Raw genomic sequence first — 22,826 nt, forward strand, 5'->3', positions numbered from 1 at the left:
TGGATTATTATCTTTAAATACCCGCTACTTTTTGAGCAGAATTCTAGCTTTGTATATGCTAATGTTCCTGTGTGTAATTAACAATTAGCAGATTTATATTTTGCATTTTGTTTTCTTACTGTACCGAAAATGAACCAAACCGTGACCTCAAAACCGAGGTACGTACAGAACCGAGATTTTTGTGTACCGTTACACCCCTAGGCGCCATCTAGCGTCGTGAATGGGTATAATGTCTAGACCGTGAATATAAGACAATCCCCACTTTTTCAGTCTTATTTCAATGCAAAAAACACTGTCTTATATTCGGGCCAATACGGTATAACAGTGCCTACCTGTTATGTGTTTGTGGTGATTTTGAACTAAAGTCAAGATATTGCGAAAAGTCCCCATAACTTTTTATCATCATGTTTTCCCTTATTCTTTGGCAGTAATGCCTTTTATTCCGAGGCAGTAATGTCTTATTGGCAGAGCCTGTGCGAGTCAAGTGGTTATCAGTCTGCTGGAAAATAGTCCAGTTATACGCCTAACTTTGTGTACCATTTCCCTTCGAAATCCTTGAGAGAGTCGTTTCGGTATCTGCATCATATTTTTACCACCAGCCTGAGGTGTCTTTTCGGTGAACACAGTCAGCCATAATTAGCTTGTAAAAACTGAACACAGTTCCTTTTTGCACCATTTGTCTTCTACGGAAGGGCAAGGGAATTTTTTCCCCCCTTCTCTTACAGACAGATGAACCTTTATTCTGAAATGGGACCCTACTGTCTGATCATATTATACATCGCAGCGTGTCAGCTGCACGGGGAGATGTTAACAAATCAAACGAATAACGTTGGTGTGTCTCGCGGCTCCGCTCAGACTTCTCCTACCGTACGACTCTTCGAGCTGTAACGGCGTCTTAAACTGCTGCTCATTTTTGGAATCTCCATAATTAATAGGTCTGGTGTAGAGCGAAACCAATTATTCCCTCATTAAGGAACTCCTGTTGGAGGGTGAGAGGGGCGGAAAGGTGAAATCAAGCGGCGGAGTGTGGTGGACCGTACTCGCAGAAATAGTACTTGCGTTGAAGTACGGATACTAGCGTAACTCCAGCCACTGGCTGAATCAAAGCAAGTCAGAAAGCTGACTGAAGATGTTAGCACATTGTCAGGACATGCCCTGAATTCCCTGCCATCATTAAGACGACCATAATACCACAAATTGAACTAATGATGACCACAAGCTATTGTACCAGGATGCCCAGGCTGGTGGAGTAGAAGGGCGAAGTGAAGTCAATGACTCTGCTCCTGGCCGAGTTGATGGAAAACGAGGTGACCGCCATGTCCGCCGTGCCGCTCCTTAGGTCGCCGACCAGGCCGGTCCAGCGGCCGCTGCTGCTCATAGCCCCGTACTTCCCGTCCCCCACGATGTAAAGGTCGAAGGTGAAGCCCATATCCTCAGCGAGCTTCTCCAGCAGGTCGATGCAGTAGCCGTAGCAACACTTGCGCAGGTCCTCTGGCAGGCCTGCAACGGGAGGACGGTGATGTGAACGGAATTCAGATGAAGCTTGGAACAGCGAGATTAATGCTGACTCTTGTGTAACACCCTTTTCACACTGAGGTGGTGCCGGTTCAGAGCTAGAGCCAAAATGAGCTTTTGATTTGTTGCCATGCTTGCAGCTTGCAAAACTTGTGCCAGACAACCTCCATTTCATTGCCAGTCTAGAGGGAATGGTCCCATTATTTCTGCTACATTCAGGGTTGGATTTTTAAGGGTTGGGTAAAAGGTTAGGGGTTAGGTTGAGGATTAGTGTTGAAGTTAAGGGTATGCAGTTGTGTTTGGCTGTTTTTTTTAGGAATGAGTGTTAAATGATATACAGTGGTGCAAATAAGTATTTAGTCAACCACCAATTGTGCAAGTTCTCTGACTTGAAAAGATTAGAGAGGCCTGTAATTGTCAACATGGGTAAACCTCAACAATGAGAGACAGAATGTGGAAAAAAAAACCAGAAACATTGTTAGATTTTTTAAGAATTTATTTTCAAATTAGAGTGGAAAATAAGTATTTGGTCACCAACAAACAAGCAAGATTTCTGGCTGTCAAAGAGGTCTAACTGCTTCTAACGAGGTCTAACGAGGCTCCACTCGTTACCTGTATTAATGGCACCTGTTTTAACTCATTATCGGTATAAAAGACACCTGTCCACAACCTCACTCAGTCACGCTACAAACTCCACTATGGCCAAGACCAAAGAGCTGTCGAAGGACACCAGAGACAAAATTGTAGACCTGCACCAGGCTGGGAAGACTGAATCTGCAATAGGTAAAATGCTCGGTGTAAAGAAATCAACTGTGGGAGCAATTATTAGAAAATGGAAGACATACAAGACCACTGATAATCTCCCTCGATCTGGGGCTCCATGCAAGATCTCAACACGTGGCGTCAAAATGATAACAAGAACGGTGAGCAAATATCTCAGAACCACACGGGAGGGCCTAGTGAATGACCTACAGAGAGCTGGGACCACAGTAACAACGGCTACTATCAGTAACACAATGCGCCGCCAGGGACTCAAATCCTGCACTGCCAGACGTGTCCCCCTGCTGAAGAAAGTACACGTCCAGGCCCGTCTGCGGTTCGCTAGAGAGCATTTGGATGATCCAGAAGAGGACTGAGAGAATGTGTTATGGTCAGAGGAAACCAAAATAGAACTTTTTGGTAAAAAACCCAGGTTCTCGTGTTTGGAGGAGAAAGAATACTGAATTGCACCCGAAGAGCACCATACCCACTGTGAAGCATGGGGGTGGAAACATGCTTTGGGGCTGTTTTTCAGCAAAGGGACCAGGACGACTGATCTGTGTAAAGGAAAGAATGAATGGGGCCATGTATCGAGAGATTTTGAGTGAAAATCTCCTTCCATCAGCAAGGGTATTGAAGATGAGACGTGGCTGGGTCTTTCAGCATTACAATGATCCCAAACACACAGCCAGGGCAACAAAAAGTGGCTTAGTAAGAAGCATTTCAAGGTCCTGGAGTGGCCTAGCCAGTCTCCAGATCTCAACCCCATAGAAAATCTGTGGAGGGATTTGAAAGTCCATGTTGCCCAACGACAGTCCCAAAACATCACTGCTCTAGAGGAGATCTGCATGGAGAAATGGGCCAAAATACCAGCAACAGTGTGTGAAAAGCTTGTGAAGAGTTACAGAAAACATTTGGCCTCCGTTATTGCCAACAAAGGGCTCATAACAAAGTATTGAGATGAGCTTTTGGTATTGACCAAATACTTATTTTCCACCATGATGTGCAAATACATTCTTTAAAAATCAAACAATGGGATTTTCTGTTCTTTATTTTTCCACATTCTGTCTCTCATGGTTGAGCTTTACCCATGTTGACAATTACAGGTCTCTCTATAATTTTCAAGTGGGAGAACATTTAGTGGTTGACTAAATACTTATTTGCCCTACTGTAAATAGGGTTTGGGAGCTAATGATTAGTGTGGGGTTAGCATTGCTGACCCTAGTCTAGACTCTCAGTTTAGGAAAACAAATCTACAGGAAATTAGCATGGAAGAACATATGGAATTGACCTGGGCAGGGCTCATTTGCTCTACAGTAGGTTATCTCAATAGTGTTGAATGTTGTTGTTTAGATCAGAGCTTCTTCAACTGTCTTAAGAGAAAATCCAGAGGTAAAGTGACTCACTATGGAAACCCTTGGAAGGGGAAAGCTGAAAGTTACCTTATTAGCTTTCTAGCATATAAATTTGTAATCAAAGTCTAACGAACCAAACTGAAAACAAACTTACCGTTGATGTCCCAGTCTGCCGCTGATGCATTAGGGTTATGGAGCTGGTTGAAGAGTCCTTGTATTACATCTGTCCTGTTGGTCCTGGGGTCCAGGCAGAGCTGTCCAGCTGGACACAGGCCATCCTCATCCACTTCACGAGTAAAAACAAAAGGGTGCTCCACTAGTGTCACCACCCGCAGACGGTGACCTTCCACTGAAAGCCCAGGCCTCCAGCGTCCTCCGGTGTTAAAGTCTCCTTGACTGTCACCACCCCTCACCCCAGCGCCGAGACCTTGACCCTGGCTGCTGCTGAAGCCTCCAACCAGACCATGGATGCCGCCCTCCAACTCCAGTCTGCCTCGGGACCACTGGCCCACTGTAACCCAAGCCGGCTGGCCCAGAGCGCCCCTTTTGAGGCTCCAAACGTGGAAGAGTTGTGAGGAAAGTACTCGAGAGAGACGGGCGTCCACTTGGATGAGGCCAGTGGCACCGGTGAAGGAGGTATTGGGGAAAAACCTGCATCGATAAATAGAGACCTTTTAAGAAACAAAACATGATTTGTATTTTTGTCCCTGTCACATGCTTTTAATAAAGATACACAAAAAATCGTGAGTTGCCACTTGACCATAGGTCAAGTCATACTTTATTTAAAAAAAAAAAAAAGAAAAAAAAAGAAAATCTGAATAATGGCTCCTCCACCATTACAATCTCTCTTACAATGTTCCCTTACACTTAAAAAAAAAAACAATAATAATAACAAAATGGCTGGACTTGAAATTTCAAGTCAACCAATTCAGTTAACGCTGTAAATGCAGCATTTTAATTAAAAAATGACTTCAGTACAGTACAGTAGTTTAAACTACAGAAATGAACTTGACTTCAGTTCAAGTAAAAAATATGCTTCACGTTGAGGTCGAACCCAGGCTGTCACCATTTCAGCGTGCCAAGAACTCAGCTAAACATCTGGCTGACTGTCTAGTCGCAAGTGTTGCTAAGGCTAAGTTCAGATAGCTTATCAGTTTTCAGTTTTCAAAGAAATCTAAGTAAGGTTCACAAACTTGATCATTTAAGTAAATTCAACTTGTTAGGAATACTGAAAATAAGTTACTTATGAGAACTGAAAGGGATCCACGGATAGAAAGACTTGTAGTTCTAATAAGATAAACGTTTGTATGAGTTAAAATAATTTAATATTAAAAACCCTCCTGATGTTTTTGTTTTTATACAAGTTGTAAAATTAGTTTAACTAGTAGTTCGCCATTGTGACGTCACTGGACTATGCTGCCGGGCGTCCAGAGTATGACTAGTGATGTAAACACGACATCTGTTCAGCCCTTTCAATTTGAACCCGAGAGGAACATTAATGAGCAGGACAGCACAGTCCATATTTCACAAAATGAGCAGCAAAAGCAAAATGAACAGGAAAGACGAGATGAGACGAGAGTAGGACAAAACCGGTGTTCTGCAAAATGTGCCACACTGGCGAAACGTACTACAAGAGGCGAATTTGACATCCATAGTTCTACTGTGCGTTTTCAGCTTATTTTGTTTCGATGCATACAGGCAGAAAATACTAAAGATGCCTTATTAAGAAAATACTTAAACCTAGTAATATAAAATAAGGGTGGTTTAAGTCCACTAGGTGACTAATGTGGACAACAGATCAACAATCTGTTTTAAAGCTACCACAAGAAAACACAATGCTTAAAAGTATATAGGGGGAAACGCATGCAAAAAGTATTTTGAGGCAAAGAAAAGGTAATAAAAGACTCAATAAAAAAACAAATAGTAAGTGCTCATCGCTTTTAACCGATGTGCGCATGTGTTGGACGTCTCGCCGCATAAAAAAACAAGGCAAGCAATGAAGGGATCGAGAATACAAACTGTGAAATGGCAGCAGGTCAATATCTTGGCAACCTGCCTAGGATTGGTTTAAACACATTGCTGATGAGCTGAAATTGGATGAAGGTACGATGCCGGGAACTCATCCTATAGATCTGTAAAAAAACAATCATGCCAGTAGTCATACTAGCTTCGCTTGCTAGTTATCACAGCTTTTCTCCCAATTCAGGCCAACTACTTCATCACCCCGAGCGTCCATTGCGCGCATAAAACACGGTTCCCTCCGTAGGTCAAAACATGTACTAAATATTATAGCTTTTTAAATCAATGGCAATATTTTATGTGTTTCTAATAACATATTTTAGCAAAAGAGAACAATTGTGGCTTATTAGAGCCTACAAGTCTTTAAAGTGTGTACGACAGGATAAAAAAAGTTAAATAGGATTATTATGTGAATTAGAATCATATTTTGAGACGATTCGACTAAATACAACAATTTAGCAAAGCGCAGAAATTAGTCTTTTATTCTGCCGGTTATCCACGCCTACCATTGTATGGCTCTAGCGTCCCCAACAGGTGGATGACGTCAGCGGAGTTACGATTTCATCTGATTTAGTATGCAGCCCATTGAGGGTGAATTACTCACAACGAGGAAAACGCGATGAAGAGAGCCGCAAAATGTCATTGTTTCAGTCTCTCTACTCCAATATTTTTACAGGATATTCTTTTTATCCAAGTATTTTTCCCTAATAGCTAAATAAATGGCTTGAGAAGGACCAGTCAGCCCGTTGAGTGGGAATTATTCAGAACGAGGAAAACTTGACGAAGCGAGCTGCAAAATGTCATTGTTTCAGTCTCTCTACTCCAATATTTTTACAGGATATTCTTTTTGGCCAAGTATTTTTCCCCAATAGCTAAATAAATGGCATGGTCATGACAAATAACAGTCTTGTGCTAAATGGAATATGAAATAATAAAAAATGCATTTATTCAGGACGACACTGCAGAATTACTCCATAATGGTCAAAAATGTCGACTTCACCTTTACTGTTGCACCTCCTGAACGATATTTTATGCCACCTAAATCGGGCTTATGTCATTTCCCTTCCCCGGCTTCGGAGAATGTAAACAAACCAAGAGGCGTGACAGCTAGCCGACATGCTAACCCGAACCGAGTGATGTTTCAAAGTGTTCGAAGCGGAAAATCACACACAACTATCCCAGATAATTTCACATGGCGACTGGGTTGTCGATTGTCTTCGCCGATCGCCCACTCACCCGGCGGAGAGATAAATTACAGCTCCTTCCCCTACTACTACGGACAGGAGAGCTCGCCGGGGAAGCAAGCCAAGAATAGCACTCTCCTGGTGGGGGGGATGTGCGACAAGCCGCGGGTGTCGTTGGCCGAGTCGACAAGGAGCATGTCAGCCACAAAATGCAAGCCACCTACATATTAAAATGATCCCAGTATTTGACATAATATAAAAGACTATGTTTACGCACTTCCTCATAAGTCCCATGGTCCCACAGTAGTAGGGCTTGTTTTGGCCAATATCTACCGGTGAATGGGAACCTTTTGAAACCCCAAAAAGGCGCACACGCCTCTCCCTCGTAGAGCAAGATTTTTCTGCAGCCGTTTGGCTGGCGTGATGTGAAAAATAAACGTATTAATCCGCAAAATCAGCTGAATCAGTCCTTCTCATACAACAGTACGGCTGTATAGTGAAGAGGACTCCTTCCTCCGTACACGTCACAGCGCCCTCTTTCTCAACTCGAGACTGTTGCCGGAAGTCACTCATTTTCATGGCGCGGGATTAAAAAAACTAAATAAATATAGGGATCGCTTCCACACACATCCAAGCGGTCCATTTCATTCAGGAGCATAAAATACCGCATGTATTTTGAAAAAAAAAAAAGCCTTTTCGTGTCACAGGCACTTTAAGTCAGAATTTGAGTTATATCCACTTAAAATCTTTAATTAGCATGACTAATAGGAAGATTTTTTTTTTAGGTGTATAGCAGGAAATCTTTTGGTCATCCTGAACAGCTATGATTATTTATTGGATTCTGAAATGCATTTGCAGCGAAGATGAGAAATAAAGATTGGAAAAATGTTTTGGACATGAAGAACAGAAGGTGCCAGTAGATGAATGTTTTAACGGCAATGTCACAAACACAATAATATCAACAATTTCCACACATTTTTTAACCCCTAACATGCATATTTTTGTGATGTGCAAGGAAGCCAAAACCCACACACGAAATACTGTACTTATTCACTGTCCTGCCAGGAGAATAAACAACCCGACTTTAACCAAATGAAGGAATGGAAAGTGGGAAAAAGGCAATCAAAAGGTTAAAAAGGATATTGCAGAGGGCCACACTCTGATAGTGGAGCTTTAGCGAGTCATCTCGGTCGGGGGAATTGCATCTCCCGGAAAGTCATAATTAAAAGTTAATGTGGAGCAGCGCGGGGTCTTCTCCGAATTGGAAAAGTCTGGTCCGACAAGACATTGCTATGCGCATCACTCACACGGTGTCTTTCACATGGGACTCTTTACCGGGAAATACATTAGGACAAGAAATCCTGGTCTGCAAATGACTCTTAAACCACAATGTTTGCTCGTGTGTTAGCGTTTTATTTGGAGCAGCATCCCCCTGTGAACCCGGATGAGTGATGTTTGATCAGATCTTGATTGGTGTTGGGTCACTAGAAACGATACCCCGGGATGTTTAAATGTTAAAGAATGCAGGGATCACCGCGTCGGATATCGGCGGTGAACCGTGCGTGGACTGTCGATGATCTACGAATAAAGATTACCTCGTCTTTCCTTGTTTTAGGCTCTTCCATCATGGGTTCAACACGGGAATCGACGTGCGGAGAATGTAATCCCCTCTCCATTAAGCATGAGATATGCTTTGTGAAATTTAAAAAAAAAAAATTATATTGATCACACGGGTCATTAACCTCAGCTTCCAGTCTTTCTCCGTTTGCGAATTCTGCTGGTTCTTTTTTTGCCCCCAGCATCATTATTTACTTCAACGGTGTGATAATCAATTTATATAATCCGTCTCCCGCAAAAACCTTTTTCCAAATGCACCTGATGCCATCCCCATTGCCTACCGCTTATGTTTCCTCATCAGCCGCCTTGACAATAAAAGCGCAAGTGCTTCCCTGGCCTGGGATGCTGAAATCACTCATGGTAATAGCACGGCTGAATCATCATATAACAAAAGACAGATGATTCATCAAGGCGGGCCCCACGCCGGTCTTGTATGCGACGAAAAAAATTAAATCCCACATCTCTTCAAAGTCGCCTTTCTCTACTTTATTAAATTTGCGTGTCTGATAGGGCTAGATGGTCTGGCCTAAAAAAGTATCGTGATTTTTTTCCCCCTAATCATCCAATATCGAGTCTTTTCACAATTCTTTTTGAAACTTGTTTTTTATGCTGTTTTTCTTAACTCCGGAACCAGGGACGCCACATCATTTTGTGCAGCATGTGAAAATAAATCATGTGGATCAAATTTTTTTTTTTTGTGAAAATGAATATTTATATAGTCCACAATGAGAAATCAAGGACTACAGAAGTCACTTTTTTAATATTCTATTATTTACTTCTAAAATGTATAATAAAGTGAAAGAAAAAATATTTGAAAATATATGAAAAATAGAATATTTACCATTTTACCCGTTTTACCCATGTTCTTTTTAATTTAAAAAATTAGCTTTTTTTAAAATTATTTTAAAAAAAAAATCATTTTCCCCTTTTTAGGTTTTAATCCAAAAAAAAAAAAAAAAAAAAAAAAAAAAAAAAACCTGAAAAATCCATTAAAAAAAAAAAAAAATCAAAAATTATTAATATTTTTTTTTACAGTATTTTCAATTTTTTTTTTAATTTATAAAATGTTAATTACAGCAAATAAAAAAATACAATAAGAGAATATTTGAAAATAAAAAATAAGAGGCTAGAAAAAGAGGCTTTGGACAAATTTTAGGGCAACTATGTCACCTGTCAGGTCTGAAGTATGCTCAAACTGTTAGCTCCTTTAAATCAGGGCTAAAAACGCTCTTGTTTAGCACAGCATATCCATAACTATCTATATATTTCAATCTATTTGCTTTCTATTCCTCTTGTGCTTTATCTCCATTGCTTATTTCAGTTATTATTATTAGTAGTAGTATTTTTTTATTTTTATTTTTTCCTATTCTATTCGTGATAAAGATTTTTGTGTATAATTTTATTTCATGTTTCGATTGTCTTTGTTTTTACATTCTACTGATTTAATGTGATTTTTATGATCGTCATGTGATGTAAAGCACTTTGAGTTGCCTTGTGTTGAATTGTGCTATATAAACAAATTTGCCTTGCCTTTTCAGGAGGGGGGGGGGGGGGGGGGGGTATGGAGGACCCAAACGCAGGGAAACAAAAGAACGCAAAAGCAGGGTGGTGGAAAAGTCAAAAATACTTTAGTGAAAAAGAACAAAAAATATTGACATAACGAGGTGCGCTGAGTCATTGAAGCGTGTATCGTGTAATGAAGGGATGTTTCCACGAAGCGCCTACCGAGGCTCGCTTCATTTAGGGGAGGTTCCGAAAATGATGATGTCCAAAGCCTCGCTGGCCAGCTGTACCACGTGACGACACATACAGACGTTGCCTCTGTAGATATTACAAGCATCAAAAAAGCACATAGGTTTGCAGCTGTGTTTTCCTCTCTCACTAGCTCGCAAGTATAAAATCTAAATAAATATAAATATAAAATGTGTATGAGGAGAGGTGTATGATAGAGGGACAGGCTGCTGTGATAAATTATTATTAAATTATTATTATATATGTATATTTTCTGTTTCACAAAGGTAAGCAGCAACCCGACGAAGCCATGATAGAAATGATCTCACATTAAAGTATGTATATATATATTAGGGCTGTCAAACGATTAAAATTTTTAATCGAGTTAATTACAGCTTAAAAATGAATTAATCGTAATTAATCGCAATTCAAACCATCTATAAAATATGCCATATTTTTCTGTAAATTATTGTTGGAATGGAAAGATAAGACACAAGACGGATATATTATACATTCAACATACGGTACATAAGTACTGTATTTGTTTATTATAAAAATAAATATTATAACTATAGCTCTTAAAAGATAAATGTTAGTACAAGTTATAGAAATTTTATATTAAAACCCCTCTTAATGTTTTCGTTTTATTATAATTTGTAAAATTTTCAATCAAAAAATAAACTAGTAGCTCGCCATTGTTGATGTCATTACACCATGCTCACTCTCCAAACCCATAAAATCATTTCGACCCAAGTGCCAGCAGAGGGCGCCAAGCAACAAAAAACAAGTAACAAGTAACAAGCGGACATTACACTGCTGTCATTTTAATCTGAGCAGGGCATGTGCGTTATTTGCGTCAAATATTTTAACGTGATTAATTTAAAAAATTAATTACCACCCGTTAACACGATAATTTTGACAGCCCTAATATATATATAATATATATGCAATATATACACATTTTTTGTATTTTCAAACAAAGTATCGGAATGGTATCGGTATCGGGGGCCAAAAAATGGTGCAACACTAGATATTATATTGATACTAGGGCTGTCAAACAATTAAAATTTTTATCGAGTTAATCACAGCTTAAAAATTAATTAATCCTAATTAATCGCAATTTAAACCATCTCTAAAATATGCCATATTTTTCTGTAAATTATTGTTGGAATGGAAAGATAAGACAAGACGGATATATACATTCAACATACTCTACATTAAAGTACTGTATTTGTTTATTATAACACTAAATCCACAAGATGACATTAACATTATTAACATTCTTTCTGTGAAAGGGATCCACGGGTAGAAAGACTTGTAATTCTTTATAAGATAAATGTGAGTTTGTATATTGTGACTAATTATTGCCATCTAGTGTATTTGTTGAGCTAAAAAAAATGTTTGAATAGAGTTTGACCAAAGTCTGAGTATTATTTTGCATTGCTATTTTTACTGGGAATGACAGTTCTCTTTGCATTGAGCACTTTTCTTTTTGTGAACTTTTTTTTTTTTTTTTTTTTTTTTTTTTGAGAGGTAGGAATATTATTTTTGTTGTGCTTTCACTACATGATACAGTAACGACTTAACTGTTGGTCAACCATGACTGTCAGTGGTGGCTGCAAATGGTATATCTTTTCTGCATTATGTTCAATACAGGCTGTTAAGAAAAAGATCATCTCCTGTCGTTAATCTCCACGTCGCTTGCCATAATAGATATAATTGTTGTGGAAGAGATGCCAAAGCTTTTGCCAATATATAGCGCGGCCCCAATGAATGCCTGACACCACTCGCTTGTCTCTGCTTCTTAGCTCTCAATATACATAAAACAGCGCTATTGTAGTCTGTTTGCGGCAATGCGTGAGTGGGTCCTTCCGCGCATACGTTAAATATTTTAACGTGATTATTTAAAAAAAATTAATTACCGCCCGTTAACGCGATAAATTTGACAACCCTAATTAGATACACAAAAAAATGCGGGGTGCGGGCGTTACAATACTTCACGTTTTTTCCACTTTACGCAGTCGGTTATACTCCCCATTAACAGTCATAAGTGAAGGATAACCGTCTATACATAATCTACTATGTACATAGAGGATCTGGTCAAACAATATTTTCTAAATTAATCCTTCCTAACAGACACACACCAATAAAAAAAAAAAGAAAACAAATCAATGAATAACTCATGTGGTTGTGACTGTGATCATACACTTAACCAGTAGGTGGTACCGTTCTCAAATGAAGCTTCGAGAAATGAACCCTTTCTTGAACCAATGATACCGTATCAAAACTTACTTAAAGAGGAACGAGTGCTTGGTCGGAGAAATAGACGTTGGGTAGACACTTGGATAGACAATGACTGAACAAGACAGACAGCACATGGGGGACTTACCGTATTTTTCGGACTATAAATTGCAGTTTTTTTTTTTTTCCCCACAGTTTGGCTGGGGGTGTGACTTATTCTCTGGAGCGATTTATGTGTGAAATTATTAACACATTAATATATAATTTCACATGTTATTTTAGTGTTTTGGAGTGACACTGATGGTTTGGTAAACTTGTTACCATGTTCTTTATGCTATAGTTATCTGAATAACTCTTAATAGCTATTTTACGTGAACATATCTGCTATAGTTATCTGAATAACTTTTAATAGCTATTTTACGTGAACATACCGGCCACATTCACATTTCGTTGTTCATGCATCATGTAACATTATCATTAGGGTTTTTCCGATCATGTTTTTTTGCTCCCGATCCAATCCCGATCATTTTAGTTTGAGTATCTGCCGATCCCGATATTTCCCGATCCGATTGCTTTTTTTTTTGCTCCCGATTCAAATCCAATCATTCCCGATAATTTTTCCCGATCATATACATTTTGGCAATGCATTAAGACAAAAATGAATAAAACTCGGACGAATATATACATTCAACGTACAGTACATAAGTACTGTATTTGTTTATTATGACAATAAATCCTCAAGATGGCATTTACATTATTAACATTTTTTCTGTGAGAGGGATCCAGGGATAGAAAGACTTGTAATTCTTAAAGGATAAATGTGACTTTGTATATTGTGACTAAATATTGCCATCTAGTGTATTTGTTGAGCTTTCAGTAAATGATACTGTAGCCATGCCCAAATGCATGATGGGAAGTGTAACCATGACTGTGCGTATTGGCACCAATTTATATATCTTCTCCGTGTTGGGAACTAACATAGGGTGTTAAGAAAAAGATCAACTACTACCTTACTTCACCACATTGCTTTCCCGCGATATTTCTAAATGGCGAGAGAGGGATTTTAAGGCTTATGCCAATTTAAAAAAGGCTCCAAAGACTGCCAAAATTCACTCTACTCATTTCACGCTGCCTTTTAACTCTATATGTAGGTAAATCGGCGTCATTATAGATTGAACGCGACAATGCGTGAGTGGGTCGTGCAGCGCATGCGTTGATTGCGTTAAACATTTTAAAATGATTAATTAAAAATAATTAATTACCACCTTTAACGCGATAAATTTGATAGCCCTGCTTTAAGCCACAACTAAAGACTCTGGATGAGAGTGTAAGACATTTAGTCTGTAACGTTAAATACAATTAGAAAACGATTTATTTAAAAAATATACAGTATGTATATATTAAAAAAAAGCATGTCCGATATTTTTTGCCGATTCCGATGCTTTGAAAATGACGTGATCGGGATGCCGATCGATCGAGACATCTTTAATTATCATACTGTACACCTTTTCAGCATGTTGTTCTCTGTTGTATTGTCATTTTAAATTGCCTTTCAAGATTCCATATCTGTTCTATGTGTTGGATTTTATCAAGTAAATTTCCCCCAAACATGCGACTTATACTCCGGTGTGACTTATACAGTGGGGGGAACAAGTATTTGATACACTGCCGATTTTGCTGGTTTTCCCACTTGCAAGCCATGTAGAGGTCTGTAATTTGTATCATAATTTCTCTTCAACTGTGAGAAACGGAATCTAATACAAAAATCCAGAAAATCAGATTGTATAATTTTTAAATAATAAATTTGTATTTAACTGCATTAAATAAGTATTTGATACATTACCAACTAGTAAATATCTCGGCTCTTAGTTCTTTTTTAAGAACCCCTCCTGTTCTCCACTCATTACCGGAAGTAACTGCACCTGTTTAAACTTGTTACCTGTATAAAAGACACCTGTTCACACGCTCAAACAAACAAACTCCAACCTCTCCACAATGGCCAAGACCAAAGAGTTGTGTAAGGACATCAGAGATAAAATAATAGACCTGCACAAGGCTGGGATGGGCTACAGGAAAATAAGCAAGCGGCTTGGTGAGAAGCTACCAACTGTTGGAGCGATTATTAGAAAATGGAAGAAGTTCAAGTTGACGGTCAATCTGCCTCGTTCTGGGGCTCCGTGCAAGGAGGATGAATGGGGCTATGTATCGCCAGATCTTGGCTAACAACCTCCTTCCTTCAGTGAGAGCCCTGAAGATGGGTCGTGGCTGGGTCTTCCAGCATGACAACGACCCAAAGCACACAGCCAAGGCAACTAAAGAGTGGCTCCGTAAGAAGCATCTTAAGGTCCTGGAGTGGTCGAGCCAGTCACCAGATCTGAACCCGATAGAAAATCTATGGAGGGAGCTGAAAGTCCGTGTTGCCCGGCAGCAGCCCCGAAACCTGAAGGCTCTGCAGAAGATCTGCATGGAGGAGTGGGCCAAAATCCCTGCTGCAGTGTGTGCAAACCTTGTCAAGGACTACAGGAAACGTTTGGTATCTGTAATAGCAAACAAATGTTTCCGTACCAAATATTAAGTTCCATTTTTTTTGATGTATCAAATATTTTTCATGCAATTAAATGCAAATTTATTATTTAAAAATCATACAACGTGATTTTCTGTTTTTTTGTATTAGATTCTGTCCCTCACAGTTGAAGAGAACTTATGATACAAATTACAGACCTCTACATGCTTTGCAAGTGGGAAAACCAGCAAAATCGGCAGTGTATCAAATACTTGTTCTCCTCACTGTATGTTTTTTTCCTCTTCATTGGGCATTTTATGGCTGGTGCGACTTATACTCAGGTGCGACCTATAGCCGAAAAATACGGTAAATACGAGAGGCAGCGGATTGGTCAAGACACAAGAAGCAGTCCACAACAGGTGAAATCAATGGGTAATCACATGGACAAGAAACACGGGGCAAAATCCTAGCAAAACTCAAGTCAAGGCATGACATCACCAACTACTGAAAAAGCTGTCAATTCTTTTGATAATTGATGAATTGTCAACTACGGTAATCCTGGCAGCTCTAGTGAGCAGACATAATAACCCTCAATCTTAAAATCGCCAAGCCTTCGAGTCAGGTAAATTAGAAGCCCCCCCACCCCCACCCTCCACCCAGGTTGTTTTCAAGCTAGGCCGCAAACCACGCCTAGTCTTAAATTCCCATTTCTTATCACTTTTTGAGATTTAAGTGTCAGGATATACGTAGAATCCTTTTTTCCCCTCCAGTAAATTTGTGTGCCAAACCAGAGGCCACCTCTGATAGATGAGTGCAAGTGTCAGGGCATGTTGATAAGTTTCCCTGGCGGCATCAGAGAGGGATGGCTTGGTGTCAATAACACCTGGCCGGCCCGTTGCCACGCTCAAGACTGAATGTCAACAAAGCGGCCCTGGTAAGTAATGACTCTATAAAAGAGTCTCAGGCATTCGTCTCGCCCCCTTATCTCTCCATCTTCCTCCTGAGGGAAAGTTTACTCCCCTCGGGAATGATGCCCGACTAAGCTTGTTTTTGGGGCTTTTAATCTTTCACAGCGATGAAACCAGTGTCCGGCAAGATGGCAATGATTTCAGATTTCTCTCTGTCAACCTTTTCCCATTTTTCCCAGGGCTTCTTTTACTTCATTGCAACTTAATTTGTGTTTTTCTTCCTCCCCTTCCAGCTTCCTGTGTCCCCGTGTGTGTATTTTCTCTTTAATACTCTCCCGGGAATAAGCAACAGAGTATTTTATGATTATTACAGGCAGCTGAAATAGAACCGCAGCCAAACTTTCTCCACTTTTTTTTTTTAAGGCTATAAGTTTATTCTTGGCATGGTGACTCACTGGCCCCCTCCCTACCTTGTCCCCCCATGCCTTCAAATACCTTCTTATCTAACTTTATATTTATCTTCCTACCTGCTTGCAGTCATGTCCTAAGATTGGAACGGGACACCCAAAATAACGGCCTAGTACATACAATGGTTTTACAATAATATATAGTATTTAACTCTGGACAGCAATTTGAAAAACTAATCCTGTTGGCTGAATCTTTACAGCTGTTTTTTTTTTTTTTTTTAAAACAAATCTTGCTTGTCGAATCCAAATCTGAGTTTTTCTCTATCATGTTAAGTCTTTTCTCCACAGCGTACACAGTCACTATAGTGGGACTACACGCACACAACTAGCCATATAAAACATAACAGTGTTAAATAAATGTTGCAGTCATTTCTTTCATATTTCATTATATGACAATATTACACATATATACATACGTATACATACAGTGGGGAAAATAAGTATTTAGTCAACCACCAATTGTGCAAGTTCTCCAACTTGAAAAGATTAGAGAGGCCTGTAATTGTCAACATGGGTAAACCTCAACCATGAGAGACAGAATTTGAGTGAAAGCAGTGAATTTTTTTTTCTAGTCACATCTGAGATGCAATTGTTGGCTGTTTTCAACAATGCACATCGAAAATAAAGACATTGATAGACTGAAAATGGTTCAATATTGGATTAAATGTCTTTTTTTCTCATGTATATATATAATTGCTCTTTACCTAAAAAAAAAAAAAAAAAATGTTTTACCCGATTACTCGATTAAACGATAGAATTTTCAGTCGATTACTCGATTACTAAAATATTCGCCCTACTTTGAACCCCATGGTTTATGGTTCAGTGCGTCTTATTTATGGATTTTTACAGGTTGATGAGCTTTTGGTGTACAGTAATCCCTTGGTTTTAATGGGGTACAAAACCCAAGGCGAAAAGTTAAAAACTGCGAAGTAGGACCCCCCACCCCACCCTCTAAAGAAATTATTTAAAAAAATTTTTAAATTTAAATTAATGGCACCTGTTTTAACTCACTATCGGTATAAAAGACACCTGTCCACAAACTCAGTCAGTCACACTCCAAACTCCACTATGGCCAAGACAAAAGAGCTGTCGAAGGACACCAGAGACAAAATTGTAGACCTGCACCAGGCTGGGAAGACTGAATTTGCATTAGGTAAAACGCTTGGTGTAAAGAAATCAACTGTGGGAGCAATTATTAGAAAATGGAAGACATACAAGACCACTGATAATCTCCCTCGATCTGGGGCTCCATGCAAGATCTCAACCCGTGGCGTCAAAATGATGACAAGAACGGTGAGCAAAAATCCCAGAACCACACGGGGGGACCTAGTGAATGACCTACAGAGAGCTGGGACAAAAGTAACAAAGGCTAGTATCAGTAACACAATGAGCCACCAGGGACTCAAATCCTGCACTGCCAGATGTGTCCCCCTGTTGAACAAAGTACACGTCCAGGCCCGTCTGCGGTTCGCTAGAGAGCATTTGGATGATCCAGAAGAGGACTGGGAGAATGTTTTATGGTCAGATGAAACCAAAATAGAACTTTTTGGTAGAAACACAGGTTCTCTTGTTTGGAGAAAAAGAATACTGAATTGCACCATACCCACTGTGAGCATGGGGGTGAAAACATCATGCTTTGGGGTTGTTTTTTTCTGCAAAGGGACCAGGACGACTGATCTGTGTAAAGGAACGAATGAATGGGGCCATGTATCGAGAGATTTTGAGTGAAAATCTCCTTCCATCAGCAAGGGCATTGAAGATGAGACGTGGCTGGGTCTTTCAGCATGACAATGATCCCAAACACACAGCAAGGGCAACAAAGGAGTGGCTTCGTAAGTAGCATTTCAAGGTCCTGGAGTGGCCTAGCCAGTCTCCAGGTCTCAACCCCATAGAAAATCTGCGGAGGGAGTTGAAAGTCCGTGTTGCCCAACGACAGCCCCAAAACATCACTCGTCTAGAGGAGATCTGCATGGAGGAATGGGCCAAAATACCAGCAACAGTGTGTGAAAAGCTTGTGAAGAGTTACAGAATTTTTTTTATTGCCAACAAAGGGTACATAACAAAGTATTGAGATGAACTTTTGGTATTGACCAAATACTTATTTTCCACCGTGATTTGCAAATAAATTCTTTAAAAATCAAACGATGTGATTTTCTGTTGTTTTTTTTTCCACATTCTGTCTCTCATGGTTGAGGTTTACCCATGTTGACAGTTACAGGCCTCTCTAATATTTCCAAGTGGACGAACTTGCACAATTATTGGTTGACTAAATACTTATTTGCCCCACTGTATTTGATTTCTATCGCTGTCAATGGCAGTAAATGGGTTCGGACACTAAAAATACAGCCTGTTCATCAATAGCTCAGCTTTACTGTTTTCCCTTTCATTGTCACCACTGCTGATTACACTCCATAGCCTGAAAAAAAAATAGCAGTTCAACTTCCAGATATCATATTTGACCTCACCGCGGACAACATATTCCTCCAGAACTGGCAGCAGAGTCATCAGCTCATATTGCTTTGCAACCCTCAACACCCTCTTGACTCGTTCTAGCCCGTAGCCCCCGACTCTAAATTGTTCTGGCACGACCCGCTCTAGCTTTAACTGCTGACGACGGGGACTCTCCGGTTAGCGATTAAGTTGTTGATGACGGTGCTCAGCTGGTGTTCGACATCACTTCTGATGCAAATCCTCCACCCAAAAAAGTGGATAGGTTACACGTCGTTTCATCTATTGTGCATTCTTAAAATAACTTCCACGTCAACCGTCAGAGCAGAGGGAGTCCATGCCGTGTCACATTGATGTTTCTGTGCATCACTCACATTACCGAGCGCTGTGTAAACATGACAGGATTGCGGCTTTGTTCGGCTTTAAGTGGAAAATGTTAATGGCTTAATATGCAGCTCAGAATGTGTGCACGTGGAGGGGTGTGTGCGAGTGTGTGAAAAGCGGCAACCTGACAGAAGCCTTGGAAGCTGTCAGAGGCTCTCTTAAATCTGCAGAAAGTGAAGAAGAAGCAGCAAAAGCAGTGACAATGGCAGCTCTTACATACTACGATTGAGTCCATGCTGCTGTGAAAAATCGGGGCTCGGAAATGGAGCTAGTAGCAACCTGGCACAAAACATGCCACTCAAAAAGCTAATAGGACACTACGAGTTTATACTGCATGCCACTTACCATGAAGAACAGTTAAAAAAGATTATTTTGGGAGAATTTTGTGAAATTTTGCTCATTCAAAAAGTCATAAAACAGGGAAGTCATTTAATTTTCATATTGTTATCGTCCCTGACCTCACCCCCCACAAATCGTATTGATAGATTGAGAAAAAAAAAATCATTCCGTTTGTATTTTTAAAAAGTGTCTCAATGATGTAATGATCTAGGAGTGCGAACCTCTTGGTACCTCACGATACGATACGATTTGCGATACAAAGCCCACAATAGGGATGATCTGACGATATGGCGATACAACGATTATCGATACACTCGTAAGGAAATCATTTTAGAATATTCTACAAACAACTAATAAACAGAAAAACAAGCTTCTGCTGTGAATTGGAATGAGTTTATCATTAGTAGACATCCAATCCGTTTGAACTGGGAGGGTGGCAGCGTTTATTCGCTGCCATCCCTCCCACTTCAAACACATTGAACATCTATGGCCGTCAGTGCAGCCAATGCAAGGCAATGAGGTAATTTTGGGCTATTTAACCCTTTAACACCGAACGTGTCGGCAGCGACATGTTTACTAGGGGTGTAACGGTACACAAAAATCTCAGTTCGGTACGTACCTCGGTTTTAGGTCACGGTTCTGTTCATTTTTGGTACATTTAGAAAACAAAATGCAAAATATAAATGTGCTAGTTGTTTATTACACACCTTTTTTCTTACAACAACAGGAACATTAGCCTATACAAAGCTAGAATTCTGCTCAAAAAGTAACGGGTATTTAAAGATAATCCAACAATTTGCCTTTCAGACCCCGCATATTAGTCAGCTTTCTTTCTGAAAGAAAGAAGAAAAAAGAAGTCCTGTGCTAAAGAGAAAAGCAATCCCAATGACAAAGATTTTAACATGTATTTTACAAAAGAAATGTCTAAATGAATCTTTTTTTTTCTTATGAATGGTTTTCAAAAGCTTTATTGGTGGATTTTCTCAAGTGAAAGCAACACACAGAAATTAACAAATTTAATTGTGTAAGCAGGATCTGTGTATTATTATTATTTAACTACATGTGTTTTAGCTAATTTCAATTAATTTTATGTAAATGGGCTATTATTTATTTTAATATGTGTTTATATTTTACAAATGTGATTCATTTATATTGTATATTTTATTTTGTATAACTTTAATTCCTATGTGAATATTAGTTCCTACTTGTTTTGTTGTGGTAGGAGGGTTTTGTATTGAACACAGGGCCATGCTGGTTATTATTATAGCAGAGAAGTCAACAGTAAATCAACAAAGGCAAGTCAATTGTGCCCCGATCTACCACTCAAGAGATCTGATGGACTCAAAAAGTGGGTTACCATTGCATAGTAGTTTGAAAATCGACCGGATCCACCTTATTTTTACACGAGTGACTTCCCGTCTGCCCAATCCTAGCTACCGGTAGTAGTATTGATGCAGGAAGGTTGCGTCTCACGTCAAATAATAAACTCTGCCGTTCTTTTCGCGTGCACAGTGTTGAGCCGCTTCTGGGACGCGTCTAAGGGCCGTATTGCGACTGGTGTGCATTGGCTGATTGACTTTAACGCCCGTGTTTCACTGTGTTCTCATGGCGGCCACGTTGTCGCGCCGTTGACGTCGCTGGGTTATACTGTCGAACTGTGTTGGTCCTCACTATAGTAGAGAAGACGGAGTAAATATAATCTACACAATGAAACTGTAATCTGTTCGACTCACAGCCTCGAAAAGTAAGGGTTACATTACTTCATAAACTCGTTCGGTACGCCTCCGTTCCGAACCGAGGACCACGTACCGAAACGGTTCAATACAAAATACACGTACCGTTACACCCTTAGTGTTTACACATATCATTTTTGAAGCCTCGTCACGCTGTAATTACGTCACCCACGTGCCGCTGGTTGCTCTCATTTAAAAGTGCAGAAATTGATGTCCACACCAGTTTTTATTTGAAGTCAATCGACCAAGTAAAACGCGAGATAATGTCATTAGAGTTTTATAGCTTTATTGCACTAATAAATAAGCATTAAAACGCTGCATGGACCATGTGTTTATCTCCATATTTCCATCATTTCTTGTCGTTTTTCAAAACCGAAAGCAGCACGAAAGACTACATATCCCAAGAGCCGTTGTGAGGTCAAGAAGGACAAACCTAATGTGAACATTTTTTAAAAATTGCCGAGCAAGGCTCCACCTAAGGACAGGGAGACATGCGAAGCGAGCACCGGCCGGTTGGATTGAGCGAGCAACTTTGAAACGTACGGAATGTATCGAAAACTAAATTTAGCGCAAGCTAATGCATGATTTCATTAACTCTAGGAAGATGACGAAACGTTTTGTCGTTGTTTTCCTCGGATGAGTCGGCGTCTCGGCGAGTGGAAGTGACAGCACGCAAACGGCGGAAGAGTGGGCTGTGCGACGTGTATGACGTAGCTCCATGTCCTGTTCAAGAGGAAACTTTATTCAATCGCAAGAAAAAAAAAAACTTTATTGAGTCGCTTGCCTGAAAAAAGTGAACTGAAATACTTGTCATTATTTTTTTAAATACTTTTTTTCAAGGTTATATTTGATTTTTTTTCTCCATGATCAATCTTTTCAATTTGTATATACAGTGCCCTCAATAATTATCGTCACCCCTGGCTAAGATGTGTTTTTTAGCTTCTAATATATATATATTTTTAACTCAAATAATATGGGACCTTAATGTAAAAAAAGAGAAAAATCCAACCTTCAATACAAGTGCATTCATTCAGTGGGGAAAAAATCCCACATAAAGAAAAAAATATTTGACATCAAATAATGTGTGTCACAATTATTAGCACCCCTGGTATTAATACTTTGTACAACCCCCTTTTGCCAACAAAACAAGGTCTGGGGACTGAGATGGCCATGGGAGGAGCTTGATTTTGTGTCTAGTGAAGCATTTCTGTGTAGATTTGGCCATATGTTTAGGGTCATTGTCTTGCTGAAAGACCCAGTGACGACACATCTTCAGCTTTCGGGCAGAGGGCAACATATTTTGATTTAAAATGTCCTGGTATTTCAAAGCATTCATGATGCCATGCACCCTAACAAGGTTCCCAGGGCCTTTGGAAGCAAAACAGCCCCACAGCATCGCTGACCCACCCCCATACTTCACAGTGGGTATGAGGTGCTTTCCAGCATGCGCATCTTTCGTGGCACGCCAGACCCACTTAGACCCTAAACATATGGCCAAATCTACACAGAAATGGTTCAGCAGACACAAAATCAAGCTCCTCCCATGGCCATCTCAGTCCCCAGACCTTGTTTTGTTGGCAAAAGGGCGTTGTACAAAGTATTAACACCAGGGGTGCTAATAAT

The 22,826-nt window shown here is 39.8% G+C and overlaps 1 protein-coding gene across 3 annotated transcripts in view; it reads right to left on the minus strand.

Annotated features, from left to right (window-relative positions):
- grin3ba (glutamate receptor, ionotropic, N-methyl-D-aspartate 3Ba) overlaps nt 1–22,826 on the minus strand; it is a 285,743-nt gene that overhangs the window by 88,117 nt on the left and 174,800 nt on the right. For all 3 annotated transcript variants that reach the window (XM_057859841.1, XM_057859842.1, XM_057859843.1), the window contains exons 3-4: nt 3,784–4,280; nt 1,229–1,500 (exon numbers count right to left, since the gene is read on the minus strand). In XM_057859841.1, the coding sequence (XP_057715824.1) occupies nt 1,229–1,500; nt 3,784–4,280 (769 nt within the window). The remainder of the gene's footprint in view (nt 1–1,228; nt 1,501–3,783; nt 4,281–22,826) is intronic.

Source organism: Corythoichthys intestinalis, chromosome 15 (assembly GCF_030265065.1).
Source record: "Corythoichthys intestinalis isolate RoL2023-P3 chromosome 15, ASM3026506v1, whole genome shotgun sequence".
Classification (NCBI taxonomy): domain Eukaryota; kingdom Metazoa; phylum Chordata; class Actinopteri; order Syngnathiformes; family Syngnathidae; genus Corythoichthys; species Corythoichthys intestinalis.